This window comes from Mastomys coucha, unplaced genomic scaffold (genome assembly GCF_008632895.1).
Source record: "Mastomys coucha isolate ucsf_1 unplaced genomic scaffold, UCSF_Mcou_1 pScaffold5, whole genome shotgun sequence".
NCBI classification, from domain to species: Eukaryota; Metazoa; Chordata; class Mammalia; order Rodentia; family Muridae; genus Mastomys; species Mastomys coucha.
This window is the reverse complement of record NW_022196911.1, coordinates 6,856,690-6,871,991: the sequence shown is the minus strand read 5'-3', so window position 1 is coordinate 6,871,991 and position 15,302 is coordinate 6,856,690. Positions and strand designations below refer to the sequence as shown.

General features: G+C 46.0%; 1 protein-coding gene across 3 annotated transcripts in view; it reads right to left on the bottom strand.

Annotated features, from left to right (window-relative positions):
* Positions 1-2,689: 2,689 nt before the first annotated feature.
* The window catches only part of Zdhhc14 (zinc finger DHHC-type palmitoyltransferase 14), a 99,926-nt gene continuing 87,313 nt past the window's right edge, over positions 2,690-15,302 (bottom strand). For 2 of the 3 annotated variants that reach the window (XM_031350644.1, XM_031350646.1), the window contains one exon: positions 2,690-3,790. In XM_031350644.1, the coding sequence (XP_031206504.1) occupies positions 3,389-3,790 (402 nt within the window). In that variant the 3' untranslated portion in view covers positions 2,690-3,388. The remainder of the gene's footprint in view (positions 3,791-15,302) is intronic. The other variant, XM_031350645.1, reaches the window with a different exon arrangement.

The following is a 15,302-nucleotide window of genomic DNA, read 5'->3' as shown; positions in this document are numbered from 1 at the left end:
GGCACTCTGCTGCCTCGGGGTGGGGTATAACATCATTCTCTCAGGCTGAACAATCACATCCAAAGTTGGAATGAACATTTTTCAAGTGGGCACAGCATGGCACTGTGCTGATTGCTCCTGGCACAGAGTGGCATGGCAGCCTGTCTGCTGAGAAGCAGACTATCAGCCATCATCATCCTTCTCAGAGCTGGACCAGAGTGCGCTGGCTAAATCCAATTTTCAAGTGCTCAAGTGGCTTATGGTTTCCGGTGGGAGAATGCAAAGCAGACTAAGTTTTACCCCCTCCTGGCCCCTGTGTGTGTTAATGGCCCAAACCTTAACAGCATAGTAAAATATTTATCTTATTCTTTTTCTATCTAGCAGTCAATCGATTGCTAACGCTCTAGAAGCATTTAGAATGCCAAGATCCACTCAGCCACACTAGATGGACCCAGTTAATGGGAAATGCAGGCCACTCACCTCTCTGGATGGTACCCCTCCACCCCCACCACTGGAGTGGGGGCCCTAAGAGCCCAGTCACTTATTCCTGAACAGGAAGAAAGGCCTATAGACATTTTGTGGGCTTTATAATTTCAATTGTTTTAGCCAATCGTCTCATTCAAGTTCCATACCCCCTGCCTCTGAATAGTCTTGACTCATTTTTACCAAGCTCCCAAAACACCTATTTGAAAAATGGTGCCACATATATATGGAGGCTGGGGCTAGAACAGGGTAAGTGATAATAAGTATATTTGTCCCTCAGTGTCCTTAGGGGATTGGTTCCAGAGTCCCATGGAAGCTCCCATCTATGGAAAACTGAACAACGTTTGCAATATAGAACACACAAACATCCTTCTGTAAGTATTGGATCATCTCTAGGAGATCTACATCTAACATAATGCAGTGCGATTGAATAATATTTAGGGACCATGACAAGGAGGGATGGACACACAACTCAGTGTAGATAGATACCTGCCCCCCTCAAATATTTTCATGGTTGGTTGAATCCACAGTTGAAAGAGGAGATGGAGAGGCAACTGTATTCAGTGACCTATCGTGGCTTCTCAGAATTTTTTAAATGGGGCCATTGGAAAGAGGGGCTGGTCCCAGGAAATTGGCAACCACTATATTAGGGGTGTAGTGGCTATTCCTGGTTGTCAACTTGACTATATATGAAATGAACTACAATCCAGAATTAGAAGGCTCACCTGGCCCTAATCTGGAGGCTGAGAGATACAAGTTTCCGACCTGAATCTTGGCATGGAGATCTTGAGGTATAGTGGCTATGAATCCCAGAGGATTAAGATAGAAGGATCTATGAGTTCAAGATCATCTGGGATTAAAGGTGTGGTGGCATAGTGGCTATGAATCCTAGAATATTAGGACTGGAAGATCTACGAGCTCAAGCAAGGTCATCTGGGATTAAAGGTGTGGTGGCACACACCTTTAATCTGGGCCACACCTTTTGCTGGAGACCTATATAAGCACATTGGAAGAAGGAAAGCTCCCTCTGCTTCACCTGCTTGCCTGTGGGACTGAGCAACTGCTGGATCCTTGGATTTCCATTCACAGCTGCTGCCGACCATTGTTGGGAGTTGATTGTTGGGAGTTGGACTACAGACTGTAAGTCATCAATAAATTCCTTTACTACACAGACTACCATAAGTTCTGTGACTCTAGAGAACCCTGACTAACACAAGGGGTATCAGGAATGATAGGACTCTATAAAGACTATCTCCCCTACCCCACCCCAAGAGAATGGGGAAAAGACCATACCACACTTGGGTCCAGGGTAAGGAGCAGGTGGGAGGCAGGATGCGGTTGACAAGGTGTAGGAGGGACTTTGTGGGCATCTGCTCGCAGGTGGAGCATTTGACAGTGTGTGGTTGTGTAAGAACAGTTCTGTCTTAAATTACAAAGAATTAGCCACTTTAAAAAATGGCTACATACAATTTACCTTTCTCCAATTTCTACCCTGCCACAGGGCATGACAGTGAAGGTGACTCGGAGATGTCACAAGGAAGACACAAGCAGCCATTTTTCAGCATGGCATCTGTGGGACCTGAATGGAATTGGTTTTGGCCCCAGTACAATAGTCTCTATTGTATTAATGAGACATATACCTGGTGCTCAGTCACCAAGTGCTCTGTGGATTTGCCACTGGATGTGGAGCTGGAAATGAAGGCTGCAGAGGGTTGGTGAGTTTCTTGTAGCTAATTCCAGATAGTCTAGCTCCCTAAAGATGCCGGCTCCCTAAAATGCCAGCTCCCTTCCAGGTGACAGATGGAGCGAAGCCGCCATCTTGGTTTTGTCTCCATATGTGATCTATGTGACCTCAGCTCCAGGGTGAGGCTGGCGTTGTTTGATGAGGACTATGAGCTATGTCTATGAGGTCTGCAGCACCCCAATATCACATGGAACTGAGAAGACAGCCAGACAACATCCCCTCTCCTGGGTACGCCTCCCTCCACCTACTACACGTAATCGCTGTGTGGGTGGCTCGATGTTTGGAGCAAACCTCATAAGCCTGTACTAAAAATAGATCATGAAGGTAGGTGTTAAGAGCTGGGGACTGTTAGCAAGCTCAGCTCCCATCTAAGAAGCCAAACCATAAACTACAACCTGGAGATATGAACTTTGGCTGTTTTGAATGATGCCTTACCAGAGATAATGTGAACAAATAAATACATGTAAGCTGTTGACAACTGTATACAGATCAAGAAAATAACAGAGGAGTCATTTTATTGGCTGTCCACAGGAAGGTCATCACACAGGAGGCAAGGACTGCCCCATGGTGGCACAATACGATACCCATCTAAGCATTGACAGAGGGTTAAAATGTCTGTCCAGGGCAGGATGGACCTCCGTTGCCCTCCGCAGCAGGGGATGCTCACCCAGTAACCCTCTTCATCAGGAAATGCCCATCCTCATACAGCTAAGTCCAATAAGTCACAAAGGACGGCATCACCCATCGGGTTCAGTCTGTCTCACTGGAAAGTATCACAAGATATAAAAAGAAGGAAAACAGAGAGAAAGCTTTTCTTCTGGAACACCACCGCTGTAACACAGACTGTAGTGTGGCATGCAATCCCATGTCTGGCCGGCTTTTCCCTTTGGGACTTTTGTTTCGTTTTGTTTTAATGAACAAATGGAACGGCGGGTTGATTTCAATTAGTAGCGTAACATTAAGTCCAATTTCAGTCTGGCCACCAGTGTCGAAAACTTTCCTCATGTCTGTCCCAAGAGCAGTGGACAGAGGGCGCTGTGTCCATGCAGCCTCTTTCAATTCCAGGCTCTTCCTGTTGAGGGTCTCCGCTCCCCTCGCCCACTCTGCAGATTCCAAAGAAAACGTCCGTTTGGCTATGTCCAGTAATTTGTCACCTGTGGTCCCCAGGGCTGGCCATGCAGGTCACACAGAGCTGAGCTTTACCAAGCCCCTCACGGAGTCTTCGTGCAGGGAGTCCTGGCTGGCCAGACCCAGCATGTGCATGGTACGGCTGTGTGTGAGGGGGCTGCCTGCCCCCAGCATCCTTGGCGGTGAGGGTGCCTCATCTGGGGTCAGAAACTGATGGCCCCCATGCTCATCCTTCAGGGGCATAATGTCTGAAAGCGTAGCCTCTGTGGCAAGGTTGGGCATGGAGGAAGGTGGTGTGGGCTGGCCCAGCGTCAGGCTAGCACATGGGGTGCCCAGGCCCGGCTTCCCGGGCATATGCAGCTCTTCGCTGGTGAGGCTGGGCTCGCTCTGAAGCAGGGGAGTGGCTGCGGCCTGCAAAACGAATTTTGTGCTCTGAATGCACTGGTCTTGGTCGCACTGGAGAACAGCAGCAGGAGCCAGCAAAGAAAAAAGTAGAGAGGAGATGGAAAAGGAGAGGGTGGGACAGGAGAGGGTAGGTGAGGAGGAAGAGAAACCATTAGTATTTTGTCAGTAAGGCAGAGGCAAGGAGCAGACTTCAGGAGAGACCCTAGCACATGACACATATAAACTTGTGTGGCCGAATAAAGTACCCTGGTGGGCAGGCACCTCTGTGGGCCTCCAGGGTGAAATATTAGCTGCAAGTTATAAACCCTCATGCCCTTCATTCCAAACTTAAAGGATGTTATTCATAGGCAATCCAAAAAAGGGTCACAGGATTTCCCACCCACAGCAATAGAGACCATGGCTTCTTGTAATTTGAGAACTTTAGTTTTTGTATGTGTATTTGAATGTGATGTATGTGCAAGTATGTATGTGTGCACATAGTGTGTGTGTGTGTGTGTGTGTGTGTGTGTGTGCACGCATGGAAGTTGAAATCAGGTGTCTTCCTTTATGGCTTATGTACTGAGGCAGGGGAATCTCACTTGAACCCAGCTAGTCTAGTTAGCCAGCTTGCTTCAGAGGCCGGTTTCTGTCTCCTGTGTGCTGTGACTACAGGTGGGTCATGTCACATGGCAGTGACACATATTGTATTTCTAAGTGGGATGGGGATCCCCGTTGCTCTGCCAACCCTGGCTTTGAAGTGTGTAGCACCTTCAGGACAACCAGAGACACCGCACATGCAAAACGTGGGAATCCTGAACTCCATTCTGCTCAGAGCCCCACAGTAGGGTCAGAAGCACCTTTACAAAGCAAGGAGGAGACACAAGTGTGGGTTTTGGGTCAGACTACCCATTGGTGCCCTATTCTGGGGGAACAAGCATGCTTCCTCTCTTTACATAGGAAGGACCCTAAAGCACACAGGACTGGGGGTGTGGCGCTAGTCAAGACATCATACCTAGATGGATCCAGTGCATTAAACTTTTTTTTTTTTTTTTAAGTAAACCAACCACTACTACACATGATGTGTAAATATTGGTAAATATATTGGGAAATATTAGCTTTATTTGGCTTAGTAGTTTCTGAGTTTTAAGTCACTACCAAACTACATACTAATAGCCCTGTTATCGCCAGTAGGCACAACCAGATGTGCCTCTCATCATTGGCAGCCCACGGGAACACATACAGGGCAATCTTAATGGGAGCAGAGAGCGCAACCATCTGAGGTTGCAAATCTCTATTTCATTCCCTGTTGTGTGTGCACCTTTCCCAGAGCAGACCTTTCTCAAGTTTCCCACCCTGTCCATGAGCCTAGAAGAGAAGGCTGAGGCCCACAAGGAGTTGGTAGCTTATTAGACATTTAAAGCCCTTGACTCCAGACTAGAGTCAGCCTCAAAGGGAAGCTCCAGCAGAGGATGACAGCCTTGGGGATGGGGATTCGTGTCTCACCCAGCCAATGGAATGCCAAAGAAATGTGGAGGTGGGGAGGAGGGCTGGGAGAAGTGAGGAGGAGGGGGACTGAAGGAGGAGTTGCTATTCAAAGGGATGAGAAGACTGGGGAAAGCAGCTAGAACCGCTGTTGGTTAAACTCCATGAGTCACTGATGTATACATTGTCCAATCTCCCAAATCATTTCCCACCCCCACACACTAGAGCTATCCAGGGCAGCAGGGCTATGCCCAGGCACCACTGTCTGCTTTGCATAGCATTTGAGCTTGGCCCTGATGGGACAACCTCATTGATTAAACATCTGCTTCCAGGATATCAGGGTCAGAGAGATTCTTTGTAAGACTGTTCTGTGACAATCACCATTAAAGATTCCTGCTGGCAGAGACACCGTGGCTCCTCAAATACCCCAGCTTATGAAAGCCAGGCAAGGCACCACAGGTACCCTGCCAATGAACCTGGGCCACAAGGCAGGTCTGAAGGCTCCAGCTGGGAAACCAGTGGCCTTTTCTGGATGATAGATTCTTGCTGTCATCGGGTACAGTCAGGGCTCTTGCTCATGTCCACACCGTCCACCCTCACTAAGGAAGGAGCAGGCTGCTTGTCTTTGTTGGCCTGAAGTAAATCCTTCATATTGGAAACTAACTGGCAAATTTTATCTGAGGGACCAGCCCAAGTCTTCTGGCTGGTTCTTACAGATTCCCAGGAAAGAGAAGTGGATAGGTTGGAGCAAGTTGGGGCCCCACGCATTGTCCTTCCCTGTCCCCTTTTCTCACCTCACTACCTCTTTCTCTCTTTCTCTCTCTTTCCTTTGCCTAGCCTTCAACTCTTGTCCCCGACCCCTCTGAGTGCTGGGACTGCATGTGCAGCCAGCCACCATACCCTGTCATTTAGTGCTCTGAATTCTCCCATCACTGGCCCATCCTTGTCCCCACTCATTTCCCCATCTGAGCCAGGCAGCAGAGCTTATGGGTAAGCAATAGACTCCTTCGTAAACAATGTGGTTGCCAATATAGGTGTTGGTGTGGCTTCTGAGCTGTGTAGTAACAAACATCACTTTGCTGACTTAAACAGTTAGCCCAGGCCTGGGTATGTGTGTGTGTGTTTGTGTAGGGCAGAACCATGAACCCAGGGGCACCATGAAGCTCCAGGCCTCTTGCTGGCTCTGCTCCCTTCCAAGGTCTCATTCTTTGCAGATGAGTTTTTCCCCTCCCAGAACCCTCTGGAGCAAGGCAGCCCCCATACCCGTGTCCCCTCCTGCAATTCACCCTTTGGTGGTTTCCTATGCAGACTCATGGCTTGCCAAAAGCAGTGTCACTGGCTGAAACTCCGTAGAAAATGCTTTATGGATTTCTGTGGCGACACTGGGTGCCATCTGGACTGTGGGAAAAAGGCTCAGCTGGTGAATGCTTGTTGTGCAAACATGGGGACCTGAGTATGATTTCCAAAATCCATGTTAAAAAAAAAAAAAAAGCCAAGCATGGCAGCAAATATCTGCAACCCCAATGCTGGGAAGACAGACACAGGTGGATCCTTAGGGCTCACTGGCAAGCCAGCCCAGACAACTTTTTGAGTTCCAGGCCAGTGACAGACTCAGAAAACAAGGTGGACAGCACTGGCCAAACAACATTCAAGGTTGACCTCTGGTCTCCTCATTCACCTCCGCCCCAAATTACCTTACACTTATACCTGCATACACATGGATATGTACACACACACACACACACACACACACAGTCACCCCGAAGTCTTTCCAAGTGTCTATGCCAACCCCGACTTCTATGCACATTTGTTTTAACACCTTAATGGATGGGTAGGCATAGCTGTGAGTTTTCTCTGGTTGCAAATGCCTCATGAGCTTCCTCTGCCTCTCCTAGGTTTATGAGATTCCAATGAGCATAGGTTTGAAACTATGAACCTAAGGGCTCAGAAATCCTACTGCCTCAGAAAGCTACCTGACTCATGTGAATGGATTTCTGTGAGGTATTGCCCATATCTGTTCTAACGATCAGGACAGGGGACAGGGTGGGGTCTCATCAGTTACTAACCACAGGCTCTGTACACTGGAATTTATAATTTCCACACTATAGATACATAAATAATGTCGGCACTAAACATCTCCTTAGAACAATGAAATCAAATGAATCAGGATTACCTTTTTTTTTTTTTTCAGGTCAGAATTTTTAAATATTTGTCATACTGTTCAAATTCTAAGGGCGATGATTGGATGAATTGTCATGGTCGTGGATCCTATTTGAGAACATTATGGTTTGGAAGATGGCCAGTGTTCTAGGGGTTGCTATGGAGATGCCCAATAAAAATATCCCCCCTGTGGCTTGTTTGACCTTTGCTTCTAATTTCTAGTTCCTCTTGTTGATTAAAAAAGGTTTAGAAAGTTACATTTATTTATTTGTGGTGAGTGTGTACGTGTGTGTGTGTGCATGCCTGTGTGTGCTTATGTGCATGTGTGCATGTGCGTGTGTGTGTGCACATGCATGTGGATGTTAGAGGATGACTAACGTTCAGAAGTCGGTGCTCCCCTTGCACCCTGTGGATTCTCTGGCTTAAACTCAAGTTTGTCAGACTTGGCTGCAAGTGGCTTTACCCCTTCAGCCATCTCCAAGTCCCCATCCTTAAAAGCAGTTTCTATTTAATTTTCTTTCTGTCTATTACTACACACTCTATTTGCTCCCCCTCCATATTTCTCTTTGATACCTTCCCTTCCTACTTGCATTTCTGGTAGTTTTCTCTTTTGCTTTTCCTCTTCCAGTCTCTTCTTTCTCACCTGTCACTTTGCTTTATGTGTTTTTTGTTTTTTGTTTTTTTTTTTGTTTTTTTGTTTTTTTGTTTTTTTCATTTGAGGATTTCTAACGTTCTACCAGTAGAGGGCACTATCGCCACTTTGCTCTTTCTTTGAATTTGGTCACCCTGCTTCTAAAGTATACTTGAATTTATCTCCCTTGTTATGTAATCTTAAAAGGAAAAGGCTAAGCACCCATTTATGATGGTGATCATCATCTAGATGAATACTACAGAAAGCCAACATTTTCATTTTCAAAACAATCCCGTTAAAAGGACCACATTAATCAAACACTGATTCTAGCACAAAAAATTGTTTTTTGTTGTTTTGGTTTTTTTTTTTTAAGACTAAAAATTCATCAAATATTGAATGGGACCAGAGTAGAAACTGGCTCTGTATGCGTGTCTACCAGCAGACTTCTGTGTCTTTAGTGCTGGGGTTTTTGCTCTGAGCCATCGCCCATGTTTAAACGGGAAAGGAATGTATGGTTTCAGATGCTCCAATGCCACTCAGTAGATGCGTAGTTACACATCTACTGTGTTCAGTCTGAAAATGCCACAGAGGGCCATGGAACTGGCTCAGTGGGTAAAGCTTGAAGACCTGAGTTCCCTCTCTGGTCTCAAGTGATAGAAGAGTGAGCTGACTCCTGGAGATGTCCTTGGACTTCCACACATGTACCACTGAATGCATGAGTGGGGACACACACACACACACACACACACACACACACACACACCACATAAGTAAATAAATGCAAAACAGAGAAAACCCTTTTTCAAAAAAGCCCTAAAAACTCAAAACATCAAAAAGACCATTTACTTTCAGTTTCTGCAGATTTGGGGGTAAAATTTGAGACATGTTCTATTCTGGCTGATGCCTTATCTGAAAGTCTGCATTGCTGAAAAGCTATGAGTTTTCTAGGCAGCCTGTAGACATGTTTACAGTGGCTTAGATTCCTCATAGCTTTTGCTCTAATTCTGTCAAAAGGGCTCAAGCTGGGCAGGGCTTATTTCTGTTCAGCTCTGTCTCTGGGCTTATGGGCACTCATGGGCATGCATGGGCACAGGTCAATAGACAGAAGACTACCCTGCCTTCTAGAGTCTTCCTGGAATGTAGATTTAGGTTGAGAGGATAGATCTGGCCTTTTCAGGTGCTATGAGGAGACCTCGTTTAACAGCGGAACTACTGCCTCCATCTTGCTTGATAGCAGATTAAGGGCAGTGTTAGTTTCCCATTCTTCTGACAAAAATTCCTGAGTGAATCAATTTAAAAAGAGGAAAGATTTATTGGGGCTCACAGCTTCAACTGGAAGCTGTCGCTTGGCTCTATGGCTGTGGGACTGCAGAGACACAGTATGTTATGGTTGGGGGAGGATACAGCAGGCAGATAAGAGCTATTTACCTCATGACAGGCAAAATGCAAACAGAGAAAGGGGCTGGGCTCCCAAGACCCCTGTTCCAAGGCACACTATTAGTGATTGTCCTTTGACTAGACTCTTCCTCTTTAAGATTCCACCACCTCCCAACAAGTGGGACCCAGGCCTTGGACATTTCAGATCTGAACTCTAACGGGGATGATATCAAATATTATTAAGTAATGCTGTTATGTTTAAAAATACCCCAAATAGACACCGTGTTATCTTTACCCTTAACAAATGTTCCCAAAAGAGTCTCTGTAGCTATAGCTTCCAAATATAAATATGTATTCTGCTTCTGATGCTATCTGGGGCTGTCAGTTGTTTGCTGATCCAATATTCACATCTCACTTACAGGAGATGCTAAGTTATGGGTGCCTTTCCCTGTGTCTGAGAGTGAACAGATGTCCTGGGTACTTAGATATCACTTCCCTACGGTTATCCACCCATTCCTCCTGATACAGAGTATCTGAGTGCTCCTGTGAGGCTTTCAAATCCACAGTTTCTACTCCCTAAAACTCTGCCGGTTTCTCTACGTGCACTTTCCCCACTGCAGAGGAAAGACTTTCTTGACCAGGATACCAGTTCTACAATAAACTGCGGGGACAAATTTGACTACAGGTTCCCTTTTCCTTCTTCAGAGGCTCCTTTAAGGCTATAGGCACTGGAGATGGTTTTGGCCACAGTGACTGTGGTGATTCGAATGTGACGTGTACCCCAGAGTCAAAGGCATTTGGCTCTGAAACACTTGGGTTCCCCTTTAGCAAGGGGAGGCTTGCCGGAGGAAGTGCACCCCTGGGGGGGGGCGGGCTTTGAGAGTTTATGGCTTTTCTCAGGTTCTAGTTTGTTCTCTCAGCTTCCTGCTCTGGCTTCCTGCTGCTGTATCTTCCCATCATTGTGGACTCTCCCTCCAGAACCACAAGCCCAAATAAACCCTCCCTTCTGTAAGTCAGTTGTGGTCACAGCATTTATCACAGTAATAGGAAAGTAATCAATACAGAGATCACCTCATAGGCCAAATTCAGCATGGATTACTGGGAGAGTAGGTAGTGAAAACATGGCTCTGGGCATGTGGGAGAATTTGCTGTCTCCTGTCCTTGACTCATAGAGACAAGACTTCTAGTCCCAGGAGTTGGTATACACTCTGAATATGAAAAGGACCAGAATAACTGATGCACATGGTGCCAAGTGGTGTAAGCAGATTATGTACAATGGTAAATTCTGAGGAAGAGAAGCTCGCAGGGTAACTTTGAGCATTTGACAACAGCATGGCAGCTCTGCTAAGTGGAAAAAAAAAATAGAGGTCAGGTGTGAGGATGCTAGTGGCTGAATCTGTGAGTTCAGAACACTGGAGGATGCTGTGCATGGAAGTAGTACACAGAGGGTCTTTCATAACTGAGTACCTAGCCATGATCTCTATCAGGACCTACAGGTCAACATCCACAGTGAGGTCAAGAGTTGAACAGGGGTGATACAGAATGAGACAAATGCTGTGGATTTGATCTCATCGACATCCCCCATCACCATCCTAGCATCCAGCAGAGACCCCAGCAGGGAAACTGTGTCCTAAGTTAAGAACCTAGCTCAATGCTAGCTGAGCTGAGAACCAAACTCTGACAAGATCTTCACAGCAGACATTGTTTTCAGGAAGTCCCAAGGACTTCCTACCATCTTACCCTAACCAGACATGATTTGAGCCCAGAGAAATCCACGGTGATTAACCATCAGCTGAACTGCTGGCCAAAATGGGTTGACACAAAATGTAAAGTTAACACTAGACCTTCTGAAACAGGCACTGTCCAATAAAGTGTCAACAGACACACAAAGACTTGGGAAAATGTGACAGAGGGGAAGGAGAGTTATAGAATCGAGAAGAATGATGACCAAGTGATGAACTCAGCAGTGGACAGGAAATGGAAGAAGAAAAGAGCATCGAACAGTGAGAATGACCAGAACAAATGACCCAGTCTAAAGAACTTAGGGAAATGGCAGAATTGTGCTCAGGCTGGCAGAGACCTATATTAGTATTATTAAAATTGAAAATTCTATGTATATGTATAAGTGTATAATTGGAGGCCCTAGAATAAACAGAACAGGACTAATAAAGCAAACAACTATTAAAGACATACCCTAAGCAGTATCATTGTGGGCATCACTCTGGACCAGCTCACTGGGTCACCTGACATGTGCCCATGCAGATAAGCTCTATGCAGGAAATCTCCACTGCACTAGCTGGAGTGATGCAACTGGTGTGGACTGGGGGAGCGTGTAGAGCCTATATGAGTATGTAGAGAGTGCATTTACTGACCTGCATATGATAATAGATTATTTTTGCATGCTAGGACAAGATACCTGATCAAAGTAACTTAAGGAGGGAAGAAAAGATTTGTTTTCCAGTTGGAAGGGACAGTCTGTTGTGATCGCCAAATGGCTTCAGAAAGGCCACACCAGGCTAAACAGTTCCATGTGAGGCTTATTAATAGAGAGAAGGGCAAGGTGGTGGTGGAAAGAGAAGGGGGTGGGGGGAGAGAGAGATCAGAGGGGCCTTTCTTTATATATGGATGGTGATTTAGTCACAGGTAAAGGTGGGAGGTGAGCCAAGTGGATTCTGGGAATATGGTGTCTGTTGCCTTGGCAACAGGTATGTGGGTCGCGCCTATGTGATGTCACGGGTTTTGGAGGCCCTGTTACCAACACAGTCTGTTAGGCCAGGGTAGGCAGCATGGTCACCAGGTGGCCACCATCAGGAGGCAGAGAAAGAATACCATTCATGCTAGGCTAGCTTCTGCCTTTCTGTGCACCCTAGGAACCAAGTCCAGAGAATGGCGCTACTCTTCCTCACCATGGGTTTTTCTTCAGCAACAAGAAGATAACCCTCAACAGTGTGCCCAGCGGCTAACTCAGTCTAAATAACCCCTACATAACCACACGCTTGTGCCTGGAAGCTTCTCTCCTGGATGTTCCCGATGTAATCCACCTGAAGTCACACAACCATCACCGATAGATGTATTGATTACGTTGAGAGGGACCATAGACAGGTCACAATTTGGTTTTGTGACCGTGCCAAATGAATAATATACTGCACAGAAAGGTTGCAGGTTGCGACTACCTCAGCCCTGGGAGGAGCCTTTAGGCTGCTGCTCTCTGTAAACACACCTTGGGGTAAGAGGGGGTTAAGGACAGCATTTTTCATGGAGTCAGACTGCCAAGGAAGAAACCTCAGCTCAGCCCTGAGTTAGCTGGGTCGCATACTTAATACTGAGGAATTTGTCTCTTCAATGGGACAATTAGCATGCTTCCACTTGGTCTCATTAACGCCTCACCTTCAAGATTAAACAAGATGTAAACGCACGCAAAGAATCCAATAATGTGTCAGATGCATGGTAATTACTCTCAACCTCGTTCTTCTCCCTCGCTTAACCAAGACTACTGATACCAGTTATTAGAGACTTGTAAATACTGGGGCTGGAACAAATAGCACTGAAACACAATTTACTATTACTGTGGTTATATTACTGCTATTAAAGTTGAAATTCTGTGTATGTTCACGTGTGTGCATGAGTGTGGTGTGTGTGCTTTGTGTGTGGGTATGTGTCAGTGCTGAAGCCAGAGGAAGATGTTGGGTGTCCTGGTCCTCCACTCATTGCCTTCTCCTTTTGAGATGGAGTCTGCCACTGAAGCTGGAAGTAGGCTAGTGGCCAGCAAGGCTTAGAAATCCTCCCGTTTCCACCACACAGTACCATGGTGACAGATGCATGTGCACGCCATGCTTGAATTTTAACATATGTGCCAGGATCCTAACTCAGCTCCTCGTGCTTGCACACTCACTCAGCCATCTTTCTAGCCCTCCCAGTTGAGACATGATCTCATGTAGCCTGAGCTAACTAACCTGCTATGTAGCTGAGCATGACCTTGAACTTCTAATCCTCCTGCTTCCATTTCTCAAGTGATGAAATCAGGGGCATGAGCTACCATACTTATTTTGAAATGCTTTTTTAATCATAGAGAATATTAATTCACTGAAATTCATATATTTGTGAAATTTGACTTAAATTCCCCTTAGGGTATGAGTGACTAGTGCTAGATCTCTCCCAATAGTAGGTTTTCACGGGGGAGGAAACATGATGACAGGCTGTGTGAACTCTAAGGATTATGGGAAAGAAAAATCACACACATGTCAGCTTTCCATGTTTCTTCACTGGGGTGTAACATACCACAGAGTTCGGAGTAGGGGCTTAGGTCAAACTGTGTTTCCCTAAGCTCTGTATACCCTGGATTTTGTAATCTGTAAAATGGAGGCAATGTTAGTGCCCATCTCCAGTTCACGTCAGGCTACAGCTACTACGGCATGGAAGTGATAAACACACGTGATGTAGGTAGGCATGAATGAAAAAAGAAGCCAGTGGGTGAGAGGTCAGCTGAGTGGCAATCTTGTCAACATGGCTGAGTGCTCTGGGAAACCATAAAGATGTGGTCTAAATGCTTGTCTGGATAGTGTGTTGGGTAGCTTTTTGGTTTGTTTTTGTTTTTGTTTGTTTATTTGTCACACTATGAGTAGTGCCATCCCTGGGCTGGTGGCCCTCAGTTCTATAAGCAAGGCAGGCTGAGCAAGCCATGGGGAGCAAGCCAGATGCCAGCATTATTCCTCTGAGGCTTTTGCTTCAGTTCCTGTGTAAAGTTCCTGTTTTGGTTTTCCTCCAGGGACTGTGACTCAGGGTATGTAAGCCAAAGGAACCCATCCTCCATTAAGTTGCTTTTTTGGTCTATATCACAGCAGTAGGAAAACCAGAAGACAGATGGCCAATAAGCAGACTGCAGGATGGAACAGTGGTGGCATGGTAACAAAACAGAATGGGCCTAGGTAGCATCTGTACTGGGGGGATCCTGAAGGGAGGCTGTCATTGAGCTATCCGAGGTCAATCATTGCTAAGAGTACTCAGCCTGATATCTGTAGGGTGAGGACTCTCATCTTCCACAAGCTTGGGCATTGGATCGAGGAGGATGGGAATCAGAAGCCTATCGTGAGGGCCTAGTTCTGACCTCTGAGTCCACACAGACCAGCCTTACCTGAAGACTAATCCTCTCACCAGTGGGCAGGAGTCTTGTGAAATTCTGGCAGCTTCAAGCACGGAGCCCCTCTGAGGTCCTCAAAGCAGAGGCAGCTCAGTGAGGTGGAAATGACATGAGGCTCCCAGTGAGCAAGACCTTCAGATTTATCTGTCTGTGAGTCACTCGGCTTACACGCAGAAATGATTTCTGTGGAGTCATAGCATGCTCAGGAATTCTTAGGATAATAAGTAAAAGCTCCCTACCAATAATTTATAAAATGTGATTAATTTTTCATGAATGCTAAGTTTCATGATTAACGAAGCCGGCATGTTCAGGGACTCACAGAAACTAGGCATTAGCTAATTTTGATTCCAAAGTTCTCATACGTTAGAATTCGCATATTTTTTTCCAGGTTTAAACATTCTTTTTTTTATTTTTTGGTCATCCTGGAAAGCACATAGGCACTTATAGCTTCCTGTGGATTAAATGCTCTCTTGGCTCATGACTAATTTGGTCTTATCAAAGCCTTACTTCAAGGAGTCACACTGCCAGTACTGCCACAAGGAAGATGTCTGTCTAGCTCCTGCTCTCACATTCAAGTGGATGGAGCTCTTTGCTTCCAGATGAGGCGAAGAGTGGAGAACACGGAGGACCCAGCTATCCCACTCCTGGGCATATACCCAGAAGATGCTTCAACATGTAATAAGGACACATGCTCCACCATGTTCACAGCAGCCTTATTTATAATACCCCGAACCTGGAAACAACCCAGATGTCCCTCAACAGAGGAGTGGATACAGAAAATGTGGTACATCTACACA